Genomic DNA, 22,568 nt, shown 5'->3' on the forward strand with positions numbered 1-22,568 from the left:
TTATGTCCTGCAGCCAGATGACAATGCACTGTTGCAGAAGAATGAGCTTCAGACCTTTGCAGCTTTGGCCTTCTCTAGCTGCTGAAGCTGTTCCAGGGCAGGGCCTGGTGTCGTTGTGTCCAGAGGAAGATCCCACACACTACCACCTTCCCAAACTGTAAGACAACAAAAGAAAGAACGAGGGATGACAGAGCTTACACACATGGTGACATATCCGTAGGAATCACGAAAAAAGCTGCTTCCCTGTGCCTAAATGAGTTCCACCAAACACATCTGTTTTGTCTCTGAGTAGACTGAACTGCCAGTGGACTCTAGTTTCTATGAATATCCTTCAACACATCTAGAATGAAGGGAAGTACCAGGCATTTATCAGGGAATTAACTTCATCCTTACAAAGCCCTATGTTTCTATTCATACCCCCATTTTTACAGATGAACAAACTAAGAGTCAGAAGTAGTTTCTAACACTCCCAAGAGCGCATGGCAAGCATGTGGCCATGCCAGGATTTAAATCCCAGTGTATTACACTCCAAAGCACATAGATTTCCAGCAACCATACAGCCTCTTACTGCACACCAACTAGAGAGAAGCAGGTGGTTGCACAACATTGTGAATGCCACTGAAGTGTTCACTTTAAAATGGTTAATTTTGTGTCAAGTGAATTTCATCTCAATAAAGAGGGAGTGCAAGTAAGCATTACAGCTGGAGCTGTGGAGACCTCTGGAAAGGCCAGGCAGGTCTTAGAAGTGAGACCTGGTCCTGCTAACCTGAAGGGCACTGCAAGATCACATTTGGAAGTAAACAAACAGATAATGGTTTCTGAGTTCATTTTCCTATTGCCAGTGAAGTTTTCTAGCACCACTTTTCAGCATTCTCTATTTTCTACATTTCTATCATAGTCTATATACACTATCAAATATTGTCTGTATAAAACCAATGGACTATTTTTAAAGGACCTTGACTGCATATAAACCCAAAGAGAGAAATTGTTTAATACAGTACTTAAAAGTTTCCAAAACACTGCAGAATACAGGTTGCGGATCCATTATCCAAAATGCTTGGGACCAGAAGCATTTCAAATTTTGAATTTTTTCAGATTTTGAAATATTTGCATATACATAATGAGCTATCTCTGGGATGAGATCCAACATAAAATTCATTAATCTTTCATATACACTTTATAGACATAGCCTGAAGGTACTTTCTTTTTTTTTTTTTGGTTTGAGATGGAGTCTCACTCTGTCACCCAGGCTGGAGTGCAGTGGCGTGATCTCGGCTCACTGCAACCTCCACCTCCAGGGTTCAAGCGATTCTCCTGCCTCAGCCTCCGGAGTAGCTGGGATTACAGGCGCCCGCCACCACACCTGGCTAATTTTTTTTTGTTTTTAGTACAGATGGGGTTTCACCATCTTGGCCAGGCTGGTCTCGAACTTCTGACTTCGTGATCCACCCACCTCGGCCTCCCAAAGTGCTAGGATTACAGGCGTGAGCCACCGCACACAGCCAGCCTGAAGGTAGTTTAATGCAACATTTTTAAATAATTTGAGGCATGAAAAAAATTTTTGTGTTAAGTATTTATGTGTAAAATTGTCCATTCGTGGGTTGGGCACCATGTCTCATGCCTGTAATCCTAGCAGTTTGGGAGGCTGAGGCAGGCAGATCACTTGAGGCCAGGAGTTTGAAATCAGCCTGGCCAACGTGGTGAAGCCGTCTCTGCTAAAAATACAAAAATTAGCCAAGTGTGGTGGTGGGTGCCTGTAATCCCAGCTACTCGGGAAGCTGAGGCAGGGGAATCTCTTGAACCCAGGAGGCAGAGGTTGCAGTGAGCCAAGATTGTGCCACTACACACCAGCCTTGGCAACACAGCAAGACTCTGTCTCAAAAAAAAAAAAAAAAAAAAAAAAATCCACTTGTGAAATCATGTCAATGCTCAAAAAGTTTTAGATTTTGAAGCATTTTGGATTGCAGAATTTTGGATTAGGGATGGGTACGCAACCTGTATTCTTAACATCCTAACTATAAACGGCTATCAAGAAAAAATAAGGTACAAACAGCATGGAAAGTTGATGAGGGAAGACAATCATCCTTCTGCAATAATCTGCGGGGTCAATGTTAACAACAGAACCATGACCTGAATGGCTCAATAGCTCTAGAAAAACTCCACCAAGGCCTATAGTTCTTGAGGATCTTCAACACCAACTATAATCTCTTGAAAGGACTACCCAAAGACCAAACTATCCATCTCTGCAAGTATTCAGACCATAAGAAACAGAGGTGCTCAGCTGGGCACAGTGGCTCACACCTGTAATCCCAGCACTTTCGGAGGCCAAGGTGGGCGGATCACTTGAAGTCACTTTGAGACCAGACTGGCCACAAAGGTGAAATCCTGTCTCTACTAAAAATACAAAAATTAGTCAGGTGTGACAGCATACACCTGTAAGTAATCCCAGCTACTCAGGTGGCTGAGGCAGAAGCATCACTTGAACCCGGGAAGCGGAGGTTGCAGTGAGCTGAGAACGCATCACTGCACTCTAGCCTGGGCAACAGTGCAAGAGTCTGTCTCAAAAAATAAAAGAAAGCAAAGAAACAGCAGTGCTTCACCAATACCAAGACTTAAAATAATCTCAACCCCAAATTTTCTAATTTGATGTAAAAATATAAAAATGAGAAAAGGTGGTCAATTCATAGCAGGTTTTTCTTTTCCCAAAATTTCTGGGTACCTACAGTGTTTGTTAACATCAATTCCTTTTTTTTTTTTTTTTTTCTTTCTTTCTTAGAGTCTTGCTCTGTTGCCCAGGCTGAAATGCCTTGGCATGATTATAGCTCACTGCAGCCTGGAACTCCTGGGGTCAAGCAATCCTCCCATCTCAGCCTCCTGAGTGGCTAGCACTACAGGCACACACCACCACGCCTAGCTTGTATTAATTCCTAACTCAAAAGAATAGGTCACCATTACTTATGTTTTTATGTATGCTTTTTTTCCCAATCTGGCTAAAGAGATCAAAAATAATTTAAATGATTTTTCCACACTGATCAGAGCAACATAAAAGAGATTCTGACTCAAAAAAAAAAAAAAATCCACTAAATAAATTCAAACAAATACTTAAAAGTATATTTTCAGTAACACCTTCAATATTGCTTGGATCTAGTAAAAAATGGACCTTTTGTTAATATCAAATACAAAATGGATTCAGAAACCTAATATATTTTTTAAGAACTGAATTATAAAATTATTATTAGACTCTGAATCCTCAGAGTGGTGCTAAAGGTTAATCTAAGTTTTTACCTGTAGGCTGTGAAGCTGTTGGCTGAAGCTCCCAGATAGAGCCAGTATCTGGCACGGACACAGACCTAGTTACTGAGGGAATGATGTTCTGATCAGATATTCTGCAAAAGGGAAATAAAAAATTAACTTGTTCTTATCATTTGCAAAAAAAAAAAAAATGAAGAGGAATTTCTAGATTAGTAGGTTCTCTAGGTTATTTGGCCAGAAAACGCCTTCACTCTTTTACTAAAACCTAACACTACCAAAGCAGTTTGGGGTGGAACAAAGAGAAGGGCACAATGATTACACTTCTGGAATCCTCTATGGTAATACATATTGACTTCTAAATGATGGATATACCTACTGTATATCCATATCTTAAAGATATGTATATCTTAAAAAACCCAGATCATCTCAATAGAAATCACAGAGACAGCATATTATAATGAAGAAAGGTCTGCATTTTAGTTCTGAGTTTCCTATATGTTACATTAATCAAGTCTTATAGCCTCTCAGAGTCCCAGTTTGCCTATCCATAAAATGGAGCTCCTACCACCTAAACTGCCTACCTCATGGGATGGGTTAAGGCTCAAAAGAAATATAAACAGTTTTGGCTGAATGAGACAATGAGATTTTTAAGAGCAGTGACTGATACTTGTTCAGGAGAAATATTACTCTGAATGATAATCTGAAACAGCAGAAATTTCTTCTAGACTTCTAGCATAATTTCCTTTTCCTTAGACCTACCTTAATGGCTTTTGAGTTCTAGAAAATTACAACCTTGTATGGTGTGGCTAATACTTTGAGATACTATGAGTAAAAGTGAAATTAAAATCCTAGGCTACAGTTTTTCTGTTGCAGGTTCCACAAGATGACACTGTTTCTCAAGTGTTCCCATTATTCTTTGGTCTTTTGATTAATCAAAATTTATCTCTATGAGTAAAAGACCAAATAAACGCTTATCTCCACCTGAAATATTTTTTTAAAATATACTGTTTTTACATACAACATGCAGGTATGTGTTGGGAGTGTTCCAGTGCCAGAAATCACACACTATACCAGAATTTCTCCTTTCTTCTCTTTCTTTCACAACACATGTACCCCATATGACACATAATGGAATGACCACCAACCTCATCTTCAGGGTCTGAAACTGTTGAAGAAGAAGTGCCAACTGCTGCTGCTGCTGGGAAGACAGGGCTGCTTTCTGCTGTTGGGCCAAAACCTGTGCATATTGTTGTCTTCAAAAAGTAAAAAAAAAAGTATAACCTGTCAATCCACATTTAGTTCACATGGCTGAGATGCTGAAAGACAAGGTTCAATTCAAAGCCCCCCAGGAAACATTATTAGAAATCGCTATCAAATATATCTTATAATTCTTCATTATGATAATAGACATATGCAAAATTCTATGCTTCATTCTAGAAAGAACTGAACTCATAGATGGCATGTTTCCAAGTGAAAGAGGATAGCAAAAAAATTCACAATTCAGTGCAAAGTGGTCTATTCAGAGAAAATATTTTAAAAATCACAAATATCAAAAATTGGTAAACTCCAAAGATAACCTTTTATCAGAAATCAAATGAAAAATAAAACAGATTCAAATTAGTAGCTTTTTCCATATGATGTACCCTTTGTAAAAAATGTAACACTTCTATAAAAATTCATACATTGATCGTCTTCAACTTGGAAAAACTTAGGTAATTTTTCTTCACTAGATCAGGGTTAAACTTTTGTAATGGGCCAGAGAGTAAATAGCTTCATCTATGCAGGTCATATACTCTCTGTTGCAACTACTCGATTTTACCATTGTAAGGCAAAAGCAGCAATATACATCCTACAAACCAACACGTGTGTCTGTTTCAGTAACACTTTGCTTATAAATACAAAAATAGAGAGCAGGCCAGATTTAGCCCAAAGGTCAGACTCTGCCAACCTCTGCACCACGTAACAGCAAATGTTATTTCTTCTACAAAAGAGACACAACAAAACCTGACTGACTTTGCCATCATTCCACACCACTCCTAAAATAATTAACTTTAACTTCTTTCCCACCCTCTTGCTTATATACATATATATATTTTTTTCCTCTGTGGCATTCAAAGCTGAGCCACTCAGGAGGCACTTAGAAACTAAAGAGCTTACAAAATTAAAGTTATGTGTCATCTTCTAAACTTCTGGTATTTAAAAGTAAGATAAGCCAGGAGTGGTGCATGCCTGTAATCCCAGCACTTTGGGAGGCGAGGCAGGCAGATTACTTGAGGCTGGGAGTTCAAGGCCAGCCTCGCCAACACAGTGAAACCCCATCTCTACTAAAAATACAAAAATAGGCTGGGCGTGGTGGCACACGCCTGTAGTCCCAGCTACTCAGGAGGCTGAAGCACGAGAATCAATGGAACCAGGGAGGCGCAGGTTGCAGTGAGCCGAGATCACGCCACTGCACTCCAGCCTGGATGACAGAGTGAGGCTCTGTCTCAAAAATAAATAAATAAATAAATAAATAAATAAATAAATAAATGACAACACTAAATTAGAATGTATGGTGGTAAGACGCCACTAGCTGGGTGACTGAAGTGCCACATAAGCCGTTAGTTCTCTCTACTGTAAAAGGTGAGACTTGACAGCAGATTCTATTTAAAGTCCCTTTTCATGCTGCAGTACATCCTACTGCATTACTCTTCTTACTGTATTAAAAACTGCTGGTACTGCAGGTGCTGCATCTGGTATAAGGCTGTGAGTTCCTGCTGCCTGGTCAGTCGTTCCTGGTCCAGCTCTCCCTAGGAATGAAGTGGTGAGGAAATAAATACCATTAAATAAACTGCAAAGAACCTAAAAGCCACTTAGTACAGGTATCTGAAATCAAAATGAATCTAAGACCTTTACCTCCCACTCTACCCTTTTACGCAAACACTTGAATAAAAACTCAGACATCTTTAAAAACGAAACAACGCCATCTAGTGGAAACAGTGGTGTCAATATTATAAAAGATTCCCTAAGGTGAGAAAGGGTCCTTATTTCAGTTGCCATTCTCCATTCCTGCCCTTAAAGCTGAATGTTCAACTGTACTCCAGAGTTATTACTGTAACTGAAAGACTGTATAATTAGATAATGTAGAAATTAGAGAAACTGGATATAATACAGAAAAATGTAAAAGTATTTAAAGGTCAAAGAAAATGTTATAGAAGTTTATAATGGTATATAAGGAATGCAGGGAGCCAGTATGTATCTTAAGGATGTTAAGAATATAAAAAGAGGCCGGGCACGGTGGCTCACACCTGTAACCCCAGCACTTTGGGAGGCCAAGGCAGGCGGATCATGAGGTCAGGGGTTTGAGATCAGCCTAACCAACATGATGAAACCCCATCTCCACTAAAAATACAAAAATTAGCTGGGTGTGGTGGCACACGCCTGTAGTCCCACCTACTCAGGAGGCTGAGGCAGGAGAATCACTTGAACCCGGGAGGCAGAGGTTGCAGTGAGCCTAGACTGCACCATTGCACTCCAGCCTGGGTGACAGAGCAAGACTCCGTCTCAAAAAAAAAAAAAAATATATATATATATATATATGTGTGTATATATGTATATAAACTTTGATAACTATAACTCTCTCCCCCAAAATAAACTGTTTCAGTTGCTATTAATACATCATGAATTAGAAAAAATAAGTTGAAGTAAAATAAAACCAATTTTTTAGCTTATATGTGAAATATATGACTGGAATTTAAATTATGAAAAGTTAAAATTAGGAGAAAGAAACATGAAGTATAAGATAACAGAAGTAAAAGTGTAAGTATGACAGACTAAACAGGTAAATCATGAGTTTATATCTTTATTATATATTGATTATAGTTTGAAATAAGATATTTGACACACAATTTCTTGGGGTAGGGATTACCTGAAATTCAGAGACATTTTTCTTGCTTTTCGATACTGCAGGATAGCTACTACCTTAGGTTCATCTAAAATGTCTACATGAAAAACTAAGTTTCAAGGTATACATTCATCATGAAGTGGGGCTCTCTTCTTATCAACAATATTCAGGGCAAAGACAATGACAGACAGGAAGCAGGGCTTTGCACAGTTTCCCTCCTATGCAGGTATGACTGAGGCTCAGCTCCTCTAACTGGAAACTGGGAAGTGGACTACTGCAAGTAGGTCAAGATCCAAGAGATGAGCTTTTAGCTTCTGAGATGTGTAAGATCAAAACTCATCTTAATTTCAGAGAAGGGAAATAAGGCTTAAACTTGATATATAAGGTAAATTTATATGCTGCAATACACAGTATAATTTTTTTTGTGACTTAAAACAACTAGGATGGTGTAAGAAATAATTCCTCTCACCTAGGAATCTTCCATTCTAGACCACTGCTCTCCACAAACTATAGGTCTCAACACATTAGTGGATTGTGAAATCAAATACTGGGTTAAGATCAACATTTAAAAGAAACAAAATGGAAAAAAAGCCACTTTCCTCACCTACACACTCCCTTGACTACAGAGGCTAGGTCTTGCTCATCTTCATCTCCTAAGAATCTACTACAAGGCCTGGCACAGGCCCTCAATATACAATTGATGAATAAGTCAATGGTGACTTTACTGTAGAAATGCAGTGTCCACACTAAAGGTTTATGGGCTGGGTGCAGTGGCTCATGCCTAAAATCCAGCACTTTGAAAGGCCGACGTGGGAGGACCACCTGAGCCCAGGAGTTTGAGGCTGGCCTGGGCAACATGGCGAGACTCCATCTCTGTTTAAAAAAAAAAAAAGGTTTATGGTAATTTTTAACTATAGCCCGTCACCAGACAGTCCAACTGGAGAAGAAAAAATGAGGTACAGGTGAAAGACCTCCAAAAGGAACACTACTGAGAGGGTCCAAGAGCAGCCGCAAGAGGAAGAAGGGTTTCCCCGCCAATAGTACCCCAGTGTCAGAGCCCTAGGAAGATCACTACTAGCATCACAGTTCCTTTTATTATTTTTTTTTGAGACAGGGTCTCACTCTGTTGCCCAAGCTGCAGTGCAGTGGTGCAATCACAGCTCACTGCAGCCTCAACTTCCTAGGCTCAAGTGATCATCCCATCTCTGCCACTGATTACCACCACACCCGGCTAGTTTTTTATCATTATTATTTTATTACTATTTGTAGAGACAGGTCTCATTTCATTGTCCAGGGTGGTTTTAAACTCCTGGGCTCAAGCAATCCTCTAACTCTGGCCTCCCAAATCCCTCCCACACCAGGATTACAGAAGTCAGCCAATGTGCCCGGCCATGGTTCCATTTTTTAATTAAAATACCAGTAACTAATTTTTTTTAAGCCCTCAAAATACTGTGAAGCACTAGTAACATTTATTTTAAGGCAAACCTCAAATTTAGAAACTTTATGAGTGAGAAGGCAAGAGGCAAATGAAGCGGAAGAGAGGGGAATGTTTATTCTAACTAGAGTCAGCAAAGAAAGTCAAAGAGGTCAACTGTGTTGAAGCCTAGCAGATAAAGGTAAAAGCTCTGAAATGAGCTTAGAAAGGTAAGGTGCCAGGCATTGCAGGACCTGGTAGGTAGGCCAGGATAAGATGTTGGTCTTCATTCTACATCTGCTGGAATGCTACTGAAGGATTCCGTTTCTCTGTTGGGGTGGAGGTAGGGTGTGAGAGGATGGGCACAGGTTATTCAAGTTTTGAAAAGATCATTATAGCTAAGTATTCAGTCTTCCATTCAGACTTTCCCTTACCATTTCCATTAATTTCAAAGAACAATTCCTTCATTGGATGATATATTTGGGTTGTGTTTTCAAAGAGAATCACATGTTTCTGTGACTAATATGTATTCCGGGTGAGGTGAAAAGTACTTACCATATGGGGAGGGGGAGCTGGACCTGGAGAAAAGGGAACCCTTCCCCACATTTTCATGATATCGCCAAGAGGTTGGAAGCTTTCATCACATGCTCTCTTCACCAATAAAGACATAGTAAAATAGCCCGCCTGAAACCATTCTGCCATCTCCTGATTATTGAAGGGACCTATAATAGCAACAATTAAACAGAAAGACACTAAGAAACCTTTCAGACTCAAAGAGAAAAAAAATATTTCCTGCATCTGATTCTCATCAAGGTGGCATCTGTCGAAATGTTTTATACTATCTAATTTAATTCATCTCTAAAGGTAGCTAACAGATTTCTAACTACTAAAATAATTTTAAAATAAAGTCTGTGTTTATACATTCCAAATTATCAGCAGTACTTCAATTATAAGGAGCATAACTGTCCCTATCTCAATCTCTACAACAATTCATGTGTCAGTGAAGTATGATACAATTGAAGAGTTAACTATTTACTAGACTTTGTATCATTTAGGCATAAAGAATATAAACATGCAGGGCTGAAAACGTTCTCCAATGTTCATTTTCTGCCATAGATTAGCGAAAGTGGGGTAAAATGTAAACAATAATTAAGACAAATTATAATTCACTCTCTGATCTTGGTAGTGGGGAAAAAACGAGTATTCTCTAAATGTTTTATAACATGAAATAATCAAGTATTTTATATATATAAATAACATACAAATTCACTCTGATTAAAAACCATTAATTCATTCAACAAATATTTACTGAACATTGATGATATATGACATAGACAGTAGGGATATGGCAATAAATAAAGCAAAGCCCTGGAACTTCCACTTCAGAAAATGAAGTAGATGTACTTTTCCCTATTCCTCCTCTAAGTAAAACTAGAAACCCTGGACATTGTATTAATATATAAAACAAACAACACTGAAAGGTGGAGAGAGAAAGGCAGGCTAACTAGGGGTCTCAGTGATGACGTGATCGTGAATTCCCTGGTTTTTCTTTTTATCGCATATATCACAGATTTGGAGATGAAAAAGCCAGCAACCAGAACACATGACCTAATTGTACGCTATCTACAAGAAAGTCACACAAAATATAACAAAGTAGGCAGATTGAGGAGAGAAAAAGATATATCATGCAAATATTAACAAAGTAAGTTATATTCATGTTTGATAAAGTTGACTTCAGAGCAAAGAAAATTATCAGAGACAGAGAGATGTAATAAAGAAGGGTCAATACATATAGAAGATGCAGGAATTGTAATACGTATGTACCAAACAACAAAGCACCAAAATATACAAAACAGGATCTGACAGAACTGAAAAAAAGAAACAGACAAATCCACAAATTGAAGACGTAACCACCACGTGATAGACCAACTAGCAGAAAATCTGCAAGATTACAGAATTCATCAAAACCATCACCCAACAGAAGTGAAGTGACTTTACAGAACATTTCAAATATAGAAAAATACATATTCTTTTCAACTACCCACAGAACATACAGCAATAACAGGCCATATTGGGGGCAATAAAACAAACATAAAAAGATTTTTAAAAATTGAAATCATATTCAGTGTATACTGCTCGAGTGATGGGTGTACCAAAATCTCACTTACTCATATAACCAACTATCACCTGTTCCCCAAAAACCTATGGAAATAAAAAAAAAAATCACATATAGTATGTTCTTTGACCACCAAGAATCAAGCTAGAAATCAATAAAAGAAAAATAACAGAAATCTTCCAAACACTTAGAAACCCAAAAATATACTTCAAAATAATCCATGTTAAAAGAGGAAGTCTCAAGGGAAATTAAAATACACAGAACGGAATGAAAATAAAAATACAGGATGGGCACAGTAGTTCACGCCTATAATCCCAGCACTTTGGGAGGCCAAGGTGGGTAGATCACCTGAGGTGAGGAGTTCGAGACCAGCCTGGTCAACATGGTGAAACCTTGTCTCTACTAAAAAACACAAAAATTAGCTGGGCATGGTGGCGCATGCCTGTAGTCCCAGCTACTTGGGAGGCTGAGGCAGGAGAATAGCTTGAACCTGGGAAGCAGAGATTGCAGGGAGCCGAGATCGCGCCACTGCACTCCAGCCTGGGCAACAGAGTGAGAATCCATCTCAAAAAAAGGATAAATATGACTGTCTATGTAAAATCTCAAGAAAACTACCCGAAGAACAGAACACAAAAAGAACTCCTTGAGCTAATAAATGAGCTCAAATATTTACTATCACTGAAAAAAAAAAAAAAAAACTGAGATGCTCAGATGTAAATCTACATGCACAGAATGTATGCTGAAAACTACGCAACACTGATGAAAGAAATCAAAGATCTAACGACACAGATAGACATACCAGGTTCATGAACTAAAAGACTAACACAGTAAAGACATCAAGTCTTCTCAAACTGACAGAGAGGTTTAAAATAATTTCTATCAGAATCTCAACAAGATTTTTAGTAAATACAGACAAGATTATCCTAAAAATTTTTATGGAAAGGCAAAGGAACTACAAAGCTAAAAAAAAAATTTTTTTAAAAGAAGATTAAACTGGGAAGAATCGGTGTACCCAATTTCAAGACTTATTATACAGCTACAGTAATCAAGATTGTACAGTATTGGTGAAGGAAGAGACAGTGATCTATAGGACAAAATTAAGAAGCAGAAACAGAAACAGACCCACAAAGAAATAGACCCACACAAATATGCTTAACTAAATTTTGACAAAAGTGAAAGAAAACAATTTAAGAGAGAAAAGACATTCTTGGTCCTGAAGCAAATGGACATTCATTGAGAAAACAACAACAAAAAACAACTAGATTATATGAAAATTAATTTAAAATGGACCATGAACTTAAATGTAAATTATAAAAACTATAAAACTCCCCCCCCCCCAAAAAAAAAACCACTCGCATCTAAAGCTAGGCAAAGTGTTCTTGTTAAACTTAATACAAAAAAGAACAACCTATAAAAGAAAAATATTGATCTATTGGATTCATCAAAATTTACAACTTTTTGCTCTGTGAAAGACCCTATTAAGAGAATGAAATGAGGAGATAAAGACTGACAAAAAATATGTACAAACCACATATCCATCAAAGGACTAGTATCTAGAATCAATAATCAAAAATCTCTGAACAGGCCGGGCACAGTGGCTCACGCCAGTAATCCCAGCACTTTGGGAGGCCGAGGCAGACGGATTATCTGAGGTCAGGAGTTCGAGATCAGCCTGGCCAACATGGTGAAACCCCATCTCTACTAAAAATACAAAAAAATTAGCCGGGCGTGGTGGCGGGCGCCTGTAGTCCCAGCTACTCGGAGAGGCTGAGGCAGGAGAATGGCGTGAACCCGGGAGGCGGAGCTTGCAGCGAGCCGAGATCGTGCCACTGCACTCCAGCCTGGGTGACAGAGCAAGACTCCGTCTCAAAAAAAAAAAAAGAAAATTGATCAATGTAATATACTATATTAATAAGGGGGGGAACCACATGGTCATCTTAATTGACACGGAAGTAGTATCACCCTTTCATAAGGGTCAACAAACTAAGAATAGAGAGATCTGACTAAATATAATAAAAGTCATATATAAAAATCCCACAGTGGACATCATATTCAATAGTGAAAGACTGAAAGCTTTTCCTCTAACATCAGGAGCTAGGGAAGGATGCCCACTTTCACCACTTCTCTGTTCTAGATAGTATTAAAGGTTCTAGTCAGAGCAACTGGGCAAGAAAAAAAAAAGCATCCAAATTAGGAAGAAGTCTGTTCACAGATGATATAATCCTTTATGCAGAAAATTCTAGATTCTATTTTTCTAAAAACAGGTTAGAAGTAAAAAATAAATTCAGCAAAGTGGCAGGACACAAAGTCAACACTCAAAAATCAGTTGCATTTCTATACGTTAACAATGAACAATCTGAAAAGAAAATTAGAAAAAAAATTCCCCTTATAATAACATCAAAAAGAATAACATACTTAGGGATTAACTAAGGATGTAAAAATCTTGTACAAAGAAAACTACAAAACACTGCTAAAAGAAATTAAAGACCTAAATAAATGGAAACACATCCACGTTCGTGGACTGGAAGACTTAACATTGTTACAATATTAGTACTACCCAAAGCAATCTACAGATTAAAGGTAATCCCTATTAAAATCCCAATGATGCCTGCTGCAGAAACAGAAAAATCCCATCCTAAAATACATACGAAGTCTCAAAAGACGGCAAATGGCCAAAACAATGTTTCTTTCTTGAAAAAGAGCAAGAGATCTATCATGCAACAATGACTATAGTTAACAACAATGTATTGTACTCTTAAAAAACACTGCCAAGTAGATTTTTAAGTGTTCTCACCACAAAAAATGATTAGTATGCTTGTTAATTAACCTGACTTAGCCATCCATAATATGTATGCAATATTTAAAAACATCATGTCATATACAACAAATATATAATGTATATGTCTTTTTTGTTGTTGTTAAGACAGGGTCTCTGTTACTCAAGCCAAGTGCTGTGCTCAATGCAGCCTCAACTTCCTGGGCTCTAGCAATTCTCCTGCCTCAGCCTCCCAAGTAGCTGGGACTACAGGTGCGTATCACCATGCCTGGCTTTTTTATTATTTGTAGAGACAGGGTCTCACTGTGTTGACCAGGCTGGTCTCGAACTCTTGGACTCAAGTGATCCTCCCGCCTCAGATTCCCAAAGTGCTGAGATTACAGGCATGAGCCGCCACGCCCAGCCCCTTATATGACAATTTAAAAATGTAATTAATAAAATGTTTTGGCCAGGCACAATGGTTCACACCTATAATTCCTCTTTGGGAGGCCAAGGTGGCAGAGGAAAGATAGGGAGTACCACTTACGGCCAGGAGTTCAAAACCAGCCTGGTCAACATAGCAAGAATTTGTCTCTTTTTTTTCTTTTTAAAGATGGGGTGGGATCTCTTGGCTCGGCAAAATGGCTCATGCCTGTAATCCCATCTACTTGGGTGGCTGAGGCAAGAGAATTGCTTGAACCCAGAAGGCAGAGGTTGCAGTGAGCCAAGATCGCCCCACTGCACTCCAGACTGGGTGACAGAGCAAGGCTCTGTCTCAAAACAAAGCGAGAGACAGGGTCTCACTATGTTGCCCAAGCTGATCTCAAACTCCTGGACTCAAGCAGTCCTCTGGTCTCAGCCTCCCAAGGAAACAGGATTACAGGCATAAGCCAGCGCATGTCAGCTGAGATCTCATCTCTAAAAAAGAAAAATAATTAGCTGAGTGTGGTGGTGTGTGCTTGTTCTAAGGAGGCTGGGGGGGGATCACTGGAGCCCAGGAATTTAAGGCTACAGTGAGCCATTATCATACCACTGCACTCCAGCCTGGGCAACAGAGCAAGACCCTGTCTAAAAAAATAAAAAGAAAAAAAGAAAAGAAAAACGAAGCTGGAGGACTCACATTTCCTGATTTCAAAATTTATTAAAGAGAGTAATCAAAACAGTATAACGCCAACATAAAGACAGACATATAGAACAATAAAATAGAACAGAGGGACCCAAAATGAACCAGAGTACATGGTCAAATATTTTGAAAAGGATGCCAAGACTATTCGATGGAAAAAGGACAGTCTTTTTAACAAATGGTACTTGGAAAATTGGATATCCACATGCAAAAGAATGAAATTGGATTCTTGCCTAACACCATATTCAAAAACTCCAAATGGATCAAAGATCTAAGTGCATGACCTAAATCTGTAAAACTCTCAGAAGAAAACACAGGGCAAACGCTTTATACAACATTGGATACAATAATGATTTCTAGGATATGACACCAAAGGCATAGGCAACAAAGCAAAAATAGACAAATTGGACTGCTTGAAAATTAAAAAAAAAAAAAAAAAGTGCATGACAAGACATTATCAGCAGAGTAAAAAGGCAACCCAAAGAATGGGAGAAAATATTTACAAATCATATATCTAATAAGGGATTAGCATCCAGAATATATAGAGAACTAAAACTCAACAACAAAAAAATTAACAACCCAATTAAAAAAAAAAAAGGCAAAGGACTTGAATAGCCATTTCACCAAAGAAGGTATACAAATGGCTAATAAGCACATGAAAAGATGCTTAACATTCCTTATCATTAGGGAAATGCAAATAAAAACTACAATGAGATACCACCTCACACCCATTAGGATGGCTACTATTAAAAAAGTGTTGGAGAGAATTTGGTGAAATTAAAACCCTTGTGGACCGTTTTTGAGAATGTAAAATGGTACAGTCACTGTGGAAAATAGTATGGTAGCTCCTCAAAAAATTAAAAATATAACTACCACATGATCAAGCAATTCTGCTTCTTGGTATATACCCAAAAGGATTGAAAATGGGGTCTCAAAGAGACAGTTGTACCTTCATGTTCAAAGCAGTATTATTATTATTATTTTAAAGACAGGGTCTTGCTGTGCCACCCAGGCTGGAGTGCAGTGGTGCTATCACAGCTCACTGCAGCTTCCAACTCCTGGGCTCAAGTGATCCTCCTGCCTTGTCTCCTGAGTAGCTGGGACTACAGGCACACACCATCCCACACCTAGTTAATTTTTAATTTTTTTTTTTTTTTTACAGAGACAAGGTCTCTCCATGTTTCCCACGCTGGTCTCAAACTCCTGGGCTCATGAAATCCTCCCACCTCGGCCTCCCAAAGGGTCAGAATTACAGGTGTGAACCACCACACCTGGCCCATAGCAACATTATTGACAATAACTACGACATGAAAACAATCCAACTGTCCATCAATAGATGAAATGGATAAGCAAAATTGTTATACACCTACAGGGGAATACTATTCAGTCTTAAAAAGGAAGGAAATTTTGACACATGCTACAACATGAACGAACCTTGAGGGCATTATGCTAAGTAAAATAAGCCAGTCAAAAGACAAATACTGTACGATTCCACTTACATGAGGTGCTTGGAATAGTAAAATTCATGGAAACAGATAGTATCATGGTAATTGCCAGGGACTGAAGGAAATGAGGAACTATTGTTTAATGTATACAGTTCCAATTTGGGAAGATGAAAAAGTATTTAATATGACCGAACCATACATTTAAAAATGGCTAAGATGGTAAATTTTATGTGTATTTCAACATAATATTTAAAATGAATAAAAAAAACAAAACCGCAAAATAAGCAAACAATCCAATTAGGACATGAACAAAAAAGACATGAAACATGAAGAAAAACTTAAATGAAGAGGACAAACAGATGGCCAGTAAGAACATGCAAAGATGTTCAACATCATTAGCCATTAGGGAAATGTAATGTAAATTTAAAACCCCAGTGAGGTATCACTACACACCTCTCAGAATGGTTAAAACAGAAAAATAGCAACAACATCAAATGCTGATAAGGATGTGGAGAAACTGGATTGCCCATACATTGCTGGTGGGCATATGAAATGGTAAAGCCACTCTGGGAAACAGTTTGGCAGTTTCTTTTAAAACTAAGCATACAACTACCATACAACTCAGCAAATGCACTCCTGGGCATTTAGCCCAGAGGAATGAACACTTATGTTCCCTCAAAAACATGTCCATAAATGTTTATAGCAGCTTTATTCATTACAGCCCCAAAACTTTAACAACCCAGATGTCCTTCAATGGGTGAATGGTTAAACAAACTTTGGTAACATTCATATCACACAATACTACTCAGCAATAAAAAGACACAAACTACTGATATATGCAACAACCTGGATTAATCTCCAGAGAATTATGCTGAGTGAATAGAACCAATCTCCAAAAGTGTGATTCCATTCCATTCTTGCAATGACAAAATACAGACCTGGAGAACAGATTAGTCATTGCTAGAGGTTAAGAAAGGAGTTGGGGTAGAAGGGAAGCTCAGGTGGCTATAAAAGAGCAACCTGAAGAATCTCTGTGGAGATGGAAATGTTCTGAATCTTTTTTTTTTTTTTTTTGGAGGCACAGTCTCACTCTGTCACGCAGGTTAAAGTGCAGTGGCACAATCTCGGCTCATGGCAACCTCCGCCTCCTGGGTTCAAGTGATTCTCATGCCTCAGCCACCCAAGTAGCTGGGACTACAGGTGCATGCCACCACATCCAGCTAATTTTCGTATTTTTAGTAGAGACAGGGTTTCACCATGTTGGCCAGTCTGGTCTTGAACTCCTGGCCTCAAGTGGTCCACCCACCTTGGCCTTCCAAATGCTGGGATTACAGGCATGAGCCACCACAATCAGCCATGTTCTGAATCTTGACCGTACAAATGTCAGTGTCCCACTTGTGTTACTGTACTATATTTCTGCAAGAGGTTACCACCGGGGGAAGCTGTGTAAAGGGTATATGGAATCTCTCTGTATTATTCCTTATAATTACATATATAGCTATGATTATCCCAAAATAAATTTGGTTAAAACACACACACACACACACACACACGCCCTGCTCTTGTATATCTTACCAGAGTGTAAACAATGAACAAATATGTAAAATGTCAGGTAGTAATAAATGCTGTGAAGGAGAATAGGCAGGGTAAGGGGAGTAAGAGTGCAAGGGGAGTTAATTCATTGAAGAGAGCTCACAGGGTGGGCACACAGTAAAATGCTATCATTAAAATTACACTAATATGAAGTGACCAACCAGTTTCAGGGTAACAGGATAGATTTCAAAAGCAGAAATGAAGAATCAACAAATATCCTTTATAGATAGCATGCTGTGCCCATTCTAATCGAACTTACACACCACACAAATCTTCTAAGGGATTCATTTGTAATACAGTACTATCTTTTATCTGACATTTTTAGTAGTTCTCTACCATTTTTATCAACTCCACTTGAAAAAAAAACAGTCAAGGTCCTCCAACACTACCGCTGCCATCACCTTTTCAGAGTCAGGGAAACGGAAACACAGAGAAGGTGAGTAGGCTACCTGCCTACTTAACCAACTGAGATGCCAGAGCTGAGCATCTTAAACATTTTGCCTAAGTTTTAAAAAGTCTTAAACATTTGCTTAAATATTATCCCTGTCATATTTGTCATCACATTTCTGCCTTGTATTCAATTTTTTTTTTTTAGACAGAATCTCGCTCTGTCACCCAGGCTGGAGTGCAGCGGTGTGATCTTGGGTCGCTGCAGCCTCTGCCTCCTGGGTTCAAGTGATTCTCCTGCCTCACCCTCCCGAGTAGCTGGGATTACAGGCACCTGCCACCATGTCCGGCTAATTTTGTATTTTTAGTAGACATGGAGTTTCACTATGTTGGCCAGGCTGGTCTCGAACTCCTGACCTCAGGTGATTCGCCCACCTCGGCTTCTCAAAGTGCTGGGATGACAAGCGTGAGCCACCACGCCAGGCTGTATTCAAATTATTTTTACATAGGCTGACTATCTCTAATACAAAAATCTGAAATCCAAAATGCTCTAAAATCTGAAACTTTTTGAGCATTACACAAAGGAAACGTTCAATAGAGCATTATGGAATTTGGATTTTCAGATTAGGGATGCTCAACTGGTATGTACAATGCAATTATTCCAAAATTGGGAAGCAATCTAAAAACATCTGAAATCGGAAACACTTCTGCAATCTAAAAACATCTGAAATCGGAAACACTTCTAGTCTGCGTGTGTGTGTGCATGTGTGCTTGTTGACTTCTTTTTCTACTATAATTCAAATTAAACAAATCCCTTCTTAGAGATTCTGAAGGTAATGGCACACACTTCAGTACTTAAAGGAGAAAGGAACAACTTGCCTTGAATTTCTCCCTGAGGATCTTTGTAATACCACTTCTGCATTGCTTCATGCATCAATGGAATCGACACTCCTTTAGCTCTGTGCTCTTGCAGTTTTGATGCCAATCTTTCATCATCTAGTGCACTGTCTTGGAGATAAGCCACCATTTTCTCAGCTTGCTAATAATAGAAAAACAAAAATCAAGGAAACAAATGATCCTACATTAGTACTTGTACACATAATAACAGTGCCTGCCCCTTTTTTTTTTTGGACTACTTGATCTATGAAAGTCACTATGCAAAGAACATAGCAGGTAACTTCTCCCAACAGTGCCATGAAACAGGTACTATCCCCATTTTACAGAGGGGGAAACTAAGGCTCAGAGATGCCAAGTCTTGCTCAAGGTCTCAAAATTACTAATCAAATCAACTAAGATTAAAACAAAAACTGCTCTGGATCAAAGCCCAGGGTTCAAATCAACACTAGTAAGAGTACTTTGTTTGTTTTTAATAGAGATGAGATCTCATCACGTTACCCAGACTGTTCTTGAACTCCTGGGTTCAAGTGATCCTCCTACCTCAGCCTCCCCAAGCAGCTGGGACTACAGACATGCACCACCTTGCCTGGCTAAGAGTACTTTTTAAACTAATAAGCTGTTGGTCACCTCTAAATGGTATAAACTAAACCTATAAAAAGAATGTTAATAAAACAAAAGGCTCAATTAATACAATTATAAATAAAATCTTTTACAAGTTTTACTAAGACACTATCTCGCTTTTTCCTTCAGCATTTCCTGCCACTAACCATCCCACCCCAAAGAGAAATTCTTTTGTAGAAAAGCAAGCTATCACTTACTTTACATATAACAATGGTATACACAGTCTTGGGGAAATTTAGAGACATGAATAAGATGTTAATGCTCTGAGAGTTTAACTATTTTCCCTGTTATACTTGAAGCAAAAAATACGGAAGATACAGTGACCATCCACAGCTGCTTGTATTCACCATTTTTGGCATTCCATTAATGTCCAAAAAGAAAAAAGAAAAGTAAATAGCTAAGGGCAACCTAAGAGCAAAAAATAACCTGACATAATGACTACTACATAGCAGAAACTTATAAGCATGAAATGATTTGAAAGACAATTACTTGTACAAATAAACACTAAATATCCAATTTTTCCAGTACTTAAAATCTAGTGACAAAAGTTTTATATTTGAATATTCATGTAATGCCTGCTAATTTTTATGGCAGTTTAAGAGGAGACAAAAAGATTTTTACCTGCTCCAAATGTTTGAGACCTTCTTCATCATCAGGTTCTGTGGAAACACTGCCCATACCAGGAGCACCTACAACTGGCGTTTCAACTGGCCGGAGGGTAGGACTAGGATTGGGAACAGGAGGTGGAAGTATGAGAAGAGGAGAGGCTGTATCTGAAGGAATCTGCGACAGGGGCTGCTGGACATCAGCAACCATTTCTAGGGGGGAAAAATCAGATGAAAATCCTTTGAAATACAGAGACTTCTGTGAAGGCTAACTACATTATCAAGTCGCACAGCCTGCTAAATGGGCCAAACAGAAAATGTGAGGCCTGTCATGAACAGTGAAGCTACTTCTATGGAGAAACGTAATATTCCTTCCTAGAACGACAAAATTACTTACACAGAATGACAAAAGATAAGAGTTAAAAGGTATCTAAAAGGTGCTTCTCCAGGGCTTACCTTTGTCACCAGAGCATCTACCCAGTTACAGGTTGACCTCTTAGAAACAATCAGTCTAATCCTTTCTTCATAACATGTCTCCAACTGTAAAAGTTATCAATGCACCCTAAATCTTCTCAAAGATATGTCATCTTTCATCAAAACCTTTACCGAAAATATCAGTGATTATGCTCAGTAAGTACCTGTTTCAAGTCATGATTAATATAATTCAATATATTACACGTTGTAGGATAATGAGAAGCACTTGGAGTCTACCTGTACAGTGCAGGATGTTCTTCTCAATAGGTATACAAATTATAAAAAAGGTTCTGTCTTGGTTCCTATTTCTAACCTCTCAGTGTGCAGGCTCTTAAGAAGGAAAAGGGGGATGGAAGTAATTAGGTATAATTGCAGTTTCCCCTTTGAAATCTTGTTTGTTCAATTACAGATAGCGTCTCCAAATTCCTGCTCCTCTCACTGACTCATTCTTTGCCATACTTTTTAAAAGGATAGTCTTTTCATGCTGTCTCCACTTTACTCACACCTGCTATAAGGGGACTTCTACTCTCACCTCTCCAGTAAAGCTTCTCTCTCAAAGATAAGCAGTGACACAAAGTTGCCAAATACAATGACTTTTCCTAGTCTTCCTCATCCAATCTCTTAGTAGCATCTGACATTATCAACTCAATTCTAAGCTAAAACACTCCCATTCCTTAGTTTCCCTGCATTCTACTCTCCTATCTCTACTTTTACCTCTGAGGATTTTTCTCTGGTTCCTCTTCCTCTACGTAGCCTTTAAAAATGGGAATTACTCAAAGTTCTTTTCTTCTTACCCCTAATAAGTATATGCAATCTTTTCAATTTTCATTCTCTCTCTAGCCCTAAACTATTCCCATCTAACTACAGTCCCTCATTCACAACTGCTCTCTCGCCATCTCCACTTAATTTCTTCTCATCAACACCTCAGAACCAGTGTTCAAAACTGAATTTATCTCTCCTCTCCCCAACGTGCTCCTCTATGGTGAACGGCACCATAATCCTCTCAGGCTCTTTGGCTCTTCCCTCTTCTTTTCATGTGAATGGCACCATAATCCTCTCATAATCCTCTTTGGCTCTTCCCTCTTCTTTACCCTGATATCCAGTGAATGAGTGAGTCCTGACAGTTTCTACTTTAAAATCTCATCTGCCACAACTTCCCTTTACAGGTGTACTATCTACCCCATAGTGACTGCTCAGGAGTCTAAGCGATCACAGTGAAACCAAACTGTCATCACAAGATAGTCTACACCCCGTTGTCAAATCCATGTTCTAACCATGTTTCCCAATATCCTCCTTCTCACACTTCATATTTCATCAAATAAAAACAAGAGCTGATTTCCTGCCCAAGCCTGAATCAGTCCCACTTCTTCACTTTAGCTTTCACTGCTCCCTAGTACTGGAATGCCTTCTCCCAATTCATCTAGCTACACTTACCTCCGAATTCTACTTATTATTCCAAGATGTGTTCAGAGACCACCTACTTCCTGAAGTATCCCAAAAGTCTGGCAACAGTGAACGCTTATCTTACTTTTTGCCCTGGAATAGTGATATATGCACACTTTATCTCCTCTACACACTATAAATCTGGAGTTTTGACCTTTAATGTACATCTATGAAGCCTTCTCAGAATATACATATCTAGACTTGATCCAAGAACTTCCTGAATAAGGCTTCAAGCATGTACATTCAAAAGAATGTACCACAAGTAGTTCTGGGGCATATCCTACTACAAATCAAACTGTCTCAAAGATATACCAGTCTCACAGTGCCTGCTATGTAGAGCACAGATTCAAATACTTGCTGAGCTAACCAGGAAGCTAAGGGCAGGAGGATCACTTGAGCCCAGGAGTTCGGATCCAGCCTGAGCAACACAGTGAGGCCCTGTTTCATTTTTGTTGTTGTTTTGGTTTTGGAGACAGGGGTCTTGCTATGTTGTCCATGCTGTTCTCAAACTCCTGGGCTCAAGTGATCTCCCCCATTTCAGCTTCCCGAACAGCTGGGAT

General features: G+C 38.8%; 1 protein-coding gene across 13 annotated transcripts in view; it reads right to left on the bottom strand.

Moving 5' to 3' along the window:
- The window catches only part of GIGYF2 (GRB10 interacting GYF protein 2), a 162,440-nt gene that overhangs the window by 42,628 nt on the left and 97,244 nt on the right, over positions 1–22,568 (bottom strand). For all 13 annotated transcript variants that reach the window (XM_032753782.2, XM_058437102.1, XM_032753786.2 and 10 more), the window contains 7 exons: positions 20,108–20,304; positions 18,848–19,007; positions 9,105–9,271; positions 5,950–6,041; positions 4,398–4,505; positions 3,286–3,386; positions 55–155 (listed from right to left, as the gene is read on the bottom strand). In XM_032753782.2, the coding sequence (XP_032609673.1) occupies positions 55–155; positions 3,286–3,386; positions 4,398–4,505; positions 5,950–6,041; positions 9,105–9,271; positions 18,848–19,007; positions 20,108–20,304 (926 nt within the window). The remainder of the gene's footprint in view (positions 1–54; positions 156–3,285; positions 3,387–4,397; positions 4,506–5,949; positions 6,042–9,104; positions 9,272–18,847; positions 19,008–20,107; positions 20,305–22,568) is intronic.

Source organism: Hylobates moloch, unplaced genomic scaffold (assembly GCF_009828535.3).
Source record: "Hylobates moloch isolate HMO894 unplaced genomic scaffold, HMol_V3 SCAFFOLD_1, whole genome shotgun sequence".
Classification (NCBI taxonomy): Eukaryota; Metazoa; Chordata; class Mammalia; order Primates; family Hylobatidae; genus Hylobates; species Hylobates moloch.